The sequence below is a fragment of the Anarrhichthys ocellatus genome, unplaced genomic scaffold, assembly GCF_004355925.1.
Source record: "Anarrhichthys ocellatus isolate YVR2014 unplaced genomic scaffold, GSC_Weel_1.0 scaffold107, whole genome shotgun sequence".
Classification (NCBI taxonomy): domain Eukaryota; kingdom Metazoa; phylum Chordata; class Actinopteri; order Perciformes; family Anarhichadidae; genus Anarrhichthys; species Anarrhichthys ocellatus.
This window is the reverse complement of record NW_022280137.1, coordinates 509,845-520,687: the sequence shown is the minus strand read 5'-3', so window position 1 is coordinate 520,687 and position 10,843 is coordinate 509,845. Positions and strand designations below refer to the sequence as shown.

The window sequence follows — 10,843 nt, the reverse complement described above, 5'->3', positions numbered from 1 at the left end:
GGGGCACAGACTGAGAGGCTGTACCTGCTCTGCACTGCAGCTCGTCCTCCTGCAGCAGCAGCCTCTCCTTGGCGACAGCGAGCTCCTCCTCCGCCCGCTTGGCCGCGCCCTCGGCCTCCGACACGCGCCTCTGGTCCAGCTCCAGCTCCTCCTCCAGGTCCTGGTGTGGATGGCACCACCAGAATCGACAAAAAGAGCACAGGGGGACAAGAAGGGGGAGAAAAAAGGAAGACAGGTGAGGGAAGCAGCTTTTCACACAGATGAGGAGGAGAGAAGGAACGCAAGTCAGGGAGGACGATGGGGGGGGGGATAAATGTGGTGAGTCAGTGAGCTCATCTCTCCCGGCTACGGGCAGTTAATGGTCTGCTGTGTGAGGGCTAACGTCAGCTCCATGCCAGCTCTCGCAGGGCTTCTTAATGCTCGTGCGCGAGGTGGTAATGGTGGTGGTGCGGCGGATCTATCCCGCTCAAACTGCTCATTAGCAGAGAGTTGGCAGCAGGAGCAGCACTCAGGGAGGGCAGCCGGTGGTTAGACGAGCAAGATCCTCCCCCACTCCACTCCCCTCCCCCCTCTGCCTCCAACTCGCTCCCTTTTCCCGTCAGCACCATCATTAGCTGGGCGCATCCGAGACAGGAAGCTGCCACATTTCAATTTCCTCTCACCTCCATTTTCGGCCCTCCAGTTGGAATGGAAGGGTTATATGTGTATGTGTGTGTGTGTGTGTGTGTGTGTGTGTGTACCTGTATCCGCTCTTGCAGTTTGACCGTGTTCCTCTTGCCCTCTGCCAACCTCTCCAGGTGGCCCTCCACCTCCGCCTCAGCCCTCTTCACCCTCTCTCGCAGGGCGCTGTGCATTCCTCTCTTCTCCTCCTCCTCCCTCTCCTCCCACCTCCGCCGCTCCTCCCTCCACTCCGCCTCCATCCCCCTCCTCATGTCCTCCCGCTCCTCGTTGAGGTTGTTCACCCTCTGCTCCCACCGCTCCCTCTCCTCCCTCCCCGCCCGCCCCCTCTCCTCCTCCTCCCGGTCGCCCTCCTCGCGCATCGCCTTCAGCTCCTCTGAGAGCGCTCGCACTTTTTCCGAGTCCTCCCGCTCCTCCGTTTGCCTCTGCTCCTCTCTCTTGTTCTCTTCGTCTTCCCTCTGCCTCTGCTCCTCCTTCCGCCGCCTCTCCTCGTCGGACGCTTTCTGCAGCTCCTCACACTTGGCATCCAGCTCCAGGATCTGCTCTCCGGCCTTCTCCAGCTCTTTGCTGAGCTGCAGGTTCTCCTCCTGGGCGTCACCGATGTGGGCCTTGGCCTCCTGGAGCTCTTCCTCCGCAGCCTGGAGCCTCTCCTCGAACTTTTTTCTCAGCTCCACCTCTGTCTCACGCTCTCTCTCCACTGACTGGATGCGGAAGCACTCGAAGTCCACCTGCACCTGGAGGCAGAGAGGAGAAGGTGTTACACACTGCACTTACATTTATAGTCACTACAAGGGACTTTTCTTTTGTGTTGATTTTGCCAATCGCTGTGGACGAAAGTGGTAGTGTTACCGAACACCAGAGTCCCTTTAGAAAACCTCTAATTTTACTGCAGCAGGGGTCTGGCAGTCGGCCCCGCTCAGTCGTGGTTCTGGTTCTCCCACGCATCCTTTCCCTCCAGAGGGCCCAGCAATATGGCCTGGGCCTCCAGCGGGGACCAGAGGGGCAGAGTGGAAAAGCTCTGCTCCTGGCAGGAGGAGGAGACACTTGTGCCAGGGGCTGTGCTCACCTCCTCCCGCCTGATCTTCCGACTGCAGATTGAAGCCGGATCTGGGTCTGTCCACGATGGGCTCCGCTGAAGTCTGAGCTAAAGGAGTTTCTGGTGACCCTGCAGTATGTCATTTCACCAGAATCTGAACCGGTGGCCCGGATAATTACACAGAAATAGACAATCTTCTCTCTGATGGTCTCGTTTACTGATATAGGTCATATTAGGTCTGCAGTATTAAATTGAGACGGTTTCATAAACAGTTAAAAGTTCCTCACTTGAAAGTCACTCCCCACTGAGTGTGAAGACACCCTCTTCTTTCAGTACGGCCCAAATCATTTAAAGCATTGATTCAAAAAAATTATGTTATTACTCTTAACAACACTTTCAGATGCTTTGCCCCACATGAAAACGTCCTTGAGTTCAACTGTTTCCGTGCTGGCACATTCACACTGCAAATATGCTCCAGCATTTCATCTCAGAGGAGCTGCTAAGACCACGGCAGGGAACAGTGTTTATGCAAAACATTTGAAAAGGGCAAGAACTGTGGCCACACAGGCAAACTAGCTACAAACTAGCTTCAAACTAGCTACAGTGTACAGACCAGGCGGAACACCTCCAGTTAAAAAAATGTGAAGCCAACACGGAAGTGCTTTAAACTCTCTACTGACAGGATGCAAGTCCTGCAAAGAGATGTCTGATTGTATAGAAGTCTATGAGAAAATGACTCTACTGCTCACATGATTTATTACCTCAGTAAACATTGTAAACATGAGTTTATGGTCTCAATCTCTAGTTTCAAGTCTTCTCCAACACAGCATGATGTTCATTTAGTAAATGATGGTCCATTTAGAGTCAAATAGACCATAAAGCAGGGTATGTTTTAGGGCTACCTTGGGATTGACATGTCACTACCAGAGCCGTATACGGCAGTTTAACATAACTCCTGCGCAGTCCAAATATGGTCACTTCTATTCACTGGTTGCAAAAAACCATGATGGCAAGTCTATGGTACATTCAAACAATACTCTCAGGATGAGGCAAAATATCATCACCAGCTGGCAGGTTGATCCAGACAGAGTGGTGGTCAGACTATTGACTGTGTTTGATGTTTGTTGACAGATTTTTACAGATATTTACTGTGATACATGTGATGTACATGTGATGTATATGTGATATATTGCTCCTGAATGTGCAGCAAAAACAACAACAACTGAAACAGGAAACAAAAGGACAGACGAGAGTGGCCACACATTTCAAAATAAAAGTTAAGAGGTCCATGTCACATTACCTATTGTCTCTTTAGTTGTTCAGATTGATTCTGTTTCCAAAGAGCTCATAAGGAAGTCGTGTGGGTCTTAATGATTCATGTCGATGTTTTATTGTGCATGTGACTGTTGGAGGTCACATGAAGTGTGGGTTTGATTTGCTGCTCCCACTGGGGTTTTACACGTGACATTACAGCAATACAGGGAGCCCTTGACTGTGGTCAGCTTATCTCATCATCAGGAGGTTCACCATAGACTGTATGTAAGAAGGGCACGCAGTCACTGTGACATCACCCAGTAGTTTTGTGGATTGCAGTTTTGAAGCTTATAGTTCGGCATTTTGTCCCTCGCCATCTTTGTTTTTTGGCTTCGCCATCTTGGATTTTGCCCTTCTCCATATAGTTTTTTTAATCCTTTTCCATATTGGTTTTTGGCTGTAGCCGTCTTGGCTTTTTGCAACCAGAAGTAACACAAGAGGGTGGAGCACAAGTACGATTGAACGCTGCATAAAGCATTTTTAGGTGACCAAAATGGATACAATTATCTTTCATGAACTGAAAACACACTGTGAAAGGGTTTAAGTTGTAAGACGTACACACGGACAATTCTCAGACCGGACCACGGCGTGGTAACGACCTGTAGCCCCGCCCTTAAGCATACCCTGCTTTATGATCTATTTTACTCCTAATGAGATCATAGTTTACTAAATGAACATCATGCTGTCTCCCGCTCTTACCCACACACTCACACAGAAACACACAAACACACACCTGGGCTCCAACCCTCTGCTGCTCATCCAGAGAGTCCTGCATCTCCAGGAGGCGTGTCCTCAGCGGCGACCCCTCCCCTTCATGACACGTCTCCACCAGGATGCGGTGCAGCTCTTCGTGGTGGGCGTGGCTCAAGGCCTGCAGGGCCGCCTCCTGCTCCTCGTTCTTCATGTTCAGAGAATAAATCACCTGGAGTGCGTCGACAACAGACAAGGAAAGATTCTACCGTTAGTGCACACCAAACGTATGTTCTAAACTGTATCTGTTTATCAACTCTTTCAGGGATCGGCCATCGTGCTTCTCTGCAGCCACTCCGCTCCACTGACTCCTGATTATGGTCATATCTCATTCTGATGTGCCTTTTACCTTCAATGTTTTTTTTACTGTTTGTTAATTACTGTTGTCCATTGTGTTTTGTAGTCATGCCTAATTAGTATATTTTTTAGAAAGTCATTCAGGGATTTCTTCATGTTTTCTTTTTTTTACAGTAAAGATTTTAAGGTTTTCTGTCCCTCAGGTTGAGAGATTTGAGGAAAAAGTGCTTTTGTGTAGCCTTCCCCCTATTTTTGGAACTAACTGCAGAATAATTTAAAGCAGGAGCAGCCAGTCATTGTTGAGGTGAAGCTGACATTGAAAGATTTGCTTGCAGACCGAGTAATAGATGTTTCCCTTTTGATAAGAAAAGATTAAAATGGTCCCTGTTATTGGCAGTAGTACAAAACTGTTCTTTTTTATGGACTATAGTTTAGATTTTATTCACCGTTTTCCTTTTTCTTTTTACGGGACTGATATCATCGTGTGGTGATAGCTATTAATGTTGCCTTCTTGATCTCCTCTGGAAAACAACCTGGTTACAGTTATCACCCTCGTGGATTCAGATGATCCACTCTGTGTGGTGGGAGTGCATCACAAACAGAAGACAAACTGACACCAAGAACACAGGCATTATGGAGCCAGTATAATAAGAACTGGCAGCTTTACGAAAACAAATATCAAACTGACACGGACTGACCCTAACACAATAATCCCCAAACACAAATAACAGAGGTCACACTGGCAAACAGTGTGCCGTGAGTTAATACAGTCCAGTGATTCTCCAGCCTGTCAGCATGTGTGGAGTCCCGATATAGTCTGTGACTAACACCTGAAATATGGCCCGTTTCTCCCCCACTATTCACTGTACTCCACATCTACAGTGTCATCATCTGCTCCTACTGACCCTGATGGCTCACTTACACATACATCCGCAGAGGTGTGTGTGTGTGTGTGCATGTGCATGGGTGTACGCAGGGTGACGCATAGGCTCATATTTTACCCGGACGCCTCTCTGTCTGCAACACACAGCTGGCACAGCATGCTGGACATTCCCTCTGTCTGTGTGTGTGTGTGTGTGAGCATGTCACCACCTCTCTTTCACACGCACACACACACACACACACACACACACACTTACATGGTCTCATAATTTGTCAAACTCCTTTAATCTACGATGTATTTCTTATAAATAAGCGACAGATATCGATGATGGATGGGACATATTTCGAAATCCTGTGCTGGCGGTCAATCGAAGAGCATCGCTGTCCATGAACTTTGACCCGTGACTCAGAAGACTGAAGGGGACTCTGAATCTAAGGCATGGTTCTGAGGGGAGGGGTGCGTATGTGTGTGTGTGTGCTGTTCTTCGCAGTCCTCTTTGGCCAGAGTGAGAGCAAGGAGGGTGAAGAGGAAAACCGAGCAAGCGCTCCCACACCCGGAGGTGTACGCTACATGTCCAGAGCTATGTGAGCATCCGAACATTACACCCATGCGCCATTCTGGGAAGGCTCTCCAAAGACTTGATTGCACAATAACAGCAGCAGTAAGGTCGCGCGCTGATACTAGTCGTTGTTCCTTTTCGTCCCAAAGTTGTTGGACGGGGTTTAAGGTCGAGTCCTCTGAAACACCAAACACACCAAGCTCTGACAAACATTTCACTGGAAAACCCCTCAGATTGACCTACAACATAAATAAAAAAAAATCTTACTTTATCCATTTGTTTGCTAGGAACTATACATATTGGCATTATTACGTTTAAATAAAACAACCGATACAATCTATATAGGACCTCTAGTCGTGGCTAATTTGCAGCCCTTGTACCTGGTTGGGCTTATAAGGGATACAACACATAATAAAACACTCTAATACAAGCATAGAGACAAACTATTTTAAAAAGCGGTCAAACCACCACTACAAAGTATGTATGTTGAGCTAGAGGTCCACCAATAATGGATTTTATAAGGCCAATAACAGGAGAAAGACGATACAGAGCTGATGGTGTTGCATTTATATTCGAGAGATAACTTTTGTGGGGAGAAATAAACTGAAAACAGGTCAGATAAGACTTTTCATCTTGCTTTAGAACCAGCTGCTACTGGGAACGCAAAGTTTTAGCACACATTTTGTAACCCATATCGCCAGACTGATGCGTGATGAAAACAATACCTCATATTATCTAAATAATGAATAGCGCCGGAGCGCACTGAGTGCACTAGCTGCAAATGGCAGAGGGCAGACAGCTTGGTGAGTTTGATTTTGTTTTTGGCAAGATTTTATTAAATATCTTACACGACTTTACAACATTCTCTTATAAATGAAAAGTTCAAATTACAAGCAACAAAATTTACTCTTGTTCAACAACCTCATGGCTAATGATATCAATGTGTACCTGACCTTAAGCAGTAATGCGAATTTCGCGTATTCATGTCACGTCATTCACCTCATTTAGCGTCTACTTGCGTCCATTCGCGTCTTTGCATCAACTTTGTATGTAATGTCGTTGTGTGAAAAATGTACTGCGCGTTTGGTGTGAACACAGCATAATAAGGCAGCATCACACTTTGATTCCCCTTTTGGGGTGTAAATTCTCAAAGACGATTGGCATGGCAGCTCTGGTCAGAGAGTGGCGAGAGCCTCTTGCTACTGTAAATCCTGCCCCAAGATCCCCATATTGATCCTGCCAGTCGATAGTGTTATTCATGTGGCCTCGCGAGCCAGTGCCCCTGCTTATTGACAATAACTTCATAGTCAGCAAAGCATGAAATTAATATTCTATCTACAGTGTGTAAAGGAGCGGCGGGACGAGGCTTTTTTTAAAACAGGGGTGAGATGTGGAGTGGATGGTTGGTGCACAGAGGAGAGGTTAAGCGAAGAGACAAGCACACACACACACACATGCCTCCACACATATCAAAGAGGGCACCGTTTGTTCTGGATCACAAAGCGGGGACCATTGTGACAGCTTAAGCTTCATAAGTACAGGAAGTCGAACAGACAGAATTAGAGCTGCCAATCGAATGTGTTGGCATATATGTGCATCCTTTAATGTGCCACTGTTGATCTCTGTGAGTCACATTAAAAGACTCTCCTCTGTGTATTCATGTCGGCGTGTGGATGTCCGTGCACGCGCAAGCTTATGTGAACATTCACAACAGCTGGCCTGACGCGGTCGGCCCTCGCTTTCTTCCCGTTGGCTTGTTCCGCCACGTAAACACACTCCGGCGTGCTACCGGTTTATCTTTAGCAGCACCCATTCAACCGGGGCGGACCACTCTCAGTGGCAAAAGGGGGGGGGGGGGAATGGGGAGCCGTGAAATTCAAGCAGAAGTGTAGACGCGCGAGTGGGGGAGTTAGGGACGGGCCGACGTGAGGTTTGTTAAGTACAAGTGCATGACTGCGTGACTGTGTGTGTGTGTGTGTGTGCGCGACAGCCTCCCTCGCGTACACAGACAGCAGAGGTTAATAAATATATATATACGGTTACCACAGCTGACCCATTTCCCGCTTCTTCTCCACTCCACACCCCCGCCCCGGCAACACTCAAATAAAGCGTGTGTCACATGCTCGGCATCCCAAAGCCCCGAGAAAAACGCTTACACCAAATATCGGATTTGATGATTCTTATGTTTCCTCAGCGCTGTGGGTTTCGGATTTATTCACTGCGGTCATCAAAAGAGCCAAAGCTGGGCTGGGCTGGCGGGGCTTGCGTGAAGTTTCAAGAGAGAGAAGCAAGTTCGGCTTCTTCTTCTTTTCTTTTTTTTTTCATTTCAGGATGGAGGAGGTCGAAGGACTAGGCTGGCAAATTCCCCTAACGCGCACAGACACAAGTGCTGACCCCCCCATTCTGTTGTCATCTTTGTTTGTGCGCGTCCCAAGAAGAAGCTCTCTGAACAACACGCTGCATATCCAACTGCAGCATGCATTGCATCACACACACACACCTACAGGCTACACAGAGGTGAGCCAATAAGGGAGGATGGGAACTGCACAGTCATCAGTAATTGTCATAGCTCAACAAGCGATGGGTCATGCCCTGCTTCTGTAAGCATTATTGTGCACTGGAGAGAGAGGGAGAATCCCCATATAGCAACGCTCCGCGGGTTCATAGGAATGTTATCGATTACTCAATTGATGCATTTTTTTTCCTCCCAGCTTCTTCAACATTTTCTGCTTTTATCTGTTTGATATCGCTGTTGATTGATACCTCTGGGTACCTTTTTTGTTATCTGTTGGTCACACAAAAATAAATTTTATTTCTTTTTTTTACATATAACCATCTACGCTATGAACTGATGCATGGTGAAGATAATCCATACATTAACTGATAATTACATCACTCCTAATTGATGCCCTGAAAGGTTTGGCTCTCAAATAGCTGTAGATCTGCTAAACACCCTGAAGCTCTCAGTAATGTCTGATTAGTGTGTCAGTCACGAAGACCAACCAAGACAACATTTCCAATCATTATCCCAAGAGATCGTTATGATTTGCATGTATGATTTTATGGTGGATATACTTAATTATATCATTTTTACGCTATAGGTTTGGGTTACTTCTCTTAGGCTGTTTATTATCTTAATCTCCCTGGATCCATTTTATATGTCTATAAGCATTTACATTTTGTTTTTTGCTGCGATGATCCGTTGTTGTCCCTCGAGGCCCATATGTCATATATCACAGGTTCATTAGAGGTTTGCCTTCTCAATATGTTATTATGTAGCGGTGTGATGGCAGATACAGTGAGGCGGCCATCAGATCATCCAATCAGCCTGACAGATCCGGTGACAAGCGCGTGCGGCGGGGCGCCTCTCTCTCTCTCTCTCTCTCTCTCTCTCTCTCCCCCTGTCATTGGCGGCTCTTACCTTGGTGAGCTGAGCGATCTTCTTGCACATCTTGCCGTGCATCTGGTAGTCATACAGCTCCTGCTCGATGTTCGGGACCTCTGCCGCAGTCCCGTTAACCGCGGTGCCCGGCCCGGGGGGCTGTGCAGCCTTACCGGCGCCCGCTGAAGCCATAATTTAAAAAAAACCTATACCTCGCGCAAACTTCCCAGACCGCCGGAGGATAGTCAGAAATTATCCCGCCGCCTCTCAGATTAAAAATCCCCAACCAAAAAATCGTGTAACTTTCTCACTCGCGCATCTCATTCATCCGTCGGTAGACCCCCTCCCGTTTCGAGCGATTCGCTGGGAAACATTTGGCAGTAGATCGGCGGGGTCTCTCCTCGCGCGCTCCGGTTGCTGCTGCCCCCCTCTCCCGCTGCCCGCCCGGTGATCGCGGAGGTCACACGCTGGAAGTCCATCGGGGACGCGCTCGCGCCTACCGACCCTTCCCCTGCTGTCAACAGATATTATTATTTTTTTACTCTAAGAGGGAGCGCTCGAGGATGAAGGCGTACTGTCCAACCACCTGTCTCGCGGCAGGGGCGGAGAGGGGCGTGTGTATCCTATGGAACATTACCGGAGACAGAGAGAGAGAGAGAGACAGAGAGACAGAGAGAGAGAGAGAGAGAGACAGAGAGACAGAGAGAGAGAGAGAGAGACAGACAGAGAGAGAGAGAGAGAGAGAGAGAGAGAGAGAGGCGCACTGCTGCAGTGCTGCCCCGCCCCTACCGGCGCTGCTGTTTCAATCACCGTGCGGATGGGAGTAGGGGGGGCTCCGGAGACCAGTCGTGTGATTTTACTCCATCAGTCCGATAAACAGAAACATATGACTGCTGCTTCTTTTTTTTATTAAACATTTCGGTTGGATACATCTTCTACTACCACTACAAGTATTGACTGTGCTGCCATAGCAACAAAATGCTCCCAAAACAATTTTTCTCCTAACTTAATATATTTGTGAAACTGCACCCTCTATGCATAGACGATCAGTTATTTTCCCTCTTATAGATGTAGGCATTCAGCTAGGCCCAATGTGGAGTTTAAAGTGCAAACCACAAGAGCACATTCTCATACACAACGTGGCACTCCCTAACCTTAAAGGGGTAGTCCAGCAATTTAAGATTTGTAGTTCCATAACGTTGGGGGACTTGCAAGAAACATTTAAATTCAAGATCGATGCAGCGGAGGCCAAGCTTTACCCACACTAGTCCCCAAAGCTTCAAAAACACTGATTCCTACATCTCCCATAATGCAATTTGGCAGCATAATTTCATTTGAACCATAGACTGTAAGAAGTGGACGTAGTCATCGTGACATCACCCATTTGTTTTACCATCACCCATAACTTTTACCAAGTTACCATATTTGGAATGTGGAGGAGTGATGTAGAGACGCCGTATATGGCTCTGGTAGCGGCAGAGACCTGTCAATCACAGTAAGCCCGCCCTAAAGCATACTCTGCTTTATGGTCTATTTGACTCTAAATGGACCATCATTTACTAAATGAACATCATGCTGTATTGAAGAAGACTTGAAACTAGAGATTGAGACCATTAACTCATGTTTACAATATTTACTGAGGGAATAAATCAAGTGAGAAGTAGAGTTATTTTCTCATAGACTTCTGACTTATTTTTGCAACCAGAGGAGTCGCCCCCTGCTGGTCAGAGAGAATGCAAGTTTTATGACACTTCTGCATCGGCTTCACTCTGCAGAACCAGAGGTTGCCGCCTGGTCAGGCCACATTTGAATTGTGGCATGTAATTATTTTTCAATGTGAAAGATCATTTTGCAAGTCGAGAAAGTCGCAGTTTGTCATAGATTTGTCGTGGTACCATTTAGTTTGGTGTTAAATTGATCAGTGATCTACATCTTTTGTCTCAC

General features: G+C 47.3%; 1 protein-coding gene across 3 annotated transcripts in view; it reads right to left on the bottom strand.

The window, feature by feature from the left end:
* fam184b (family with sequence similarity 184 member B) overlaps window positions 1-9,532 on the bottom strand; it is a 23,700-nt gene extending 14,168 nt beyond the window's left edge. For all 3 annotated transcript variants that reach the window (XM_031876335.1, XM_031876337.1, XM_031876336.1), the window contains exons 1-4: window positions 8,939-9,532; window positions 3,762-3,950; window positions 741-1,412; window positions 25-160 (exon numbers count right to left, since the gene is read on the bottom strand). In XM_031876335.1, the coding sequence (XP_031732195.1) occupies window positions 25-160; window positions 741-1,412; window positions 3,762-3,950; window positions 8,939-9,091 (1,150 nt within the window). In that variant the 5' untranslated portion in view covers window positions 9,092-9,532. The remainder of the gene's footprint in view (window positions 1-24; window positions 161-740; window positions 1,413-3,761; window positions 3,951-8,938) is intronic.
* Window positions 9,533-10,843: the final 1,311 nt, after the last annotated feature.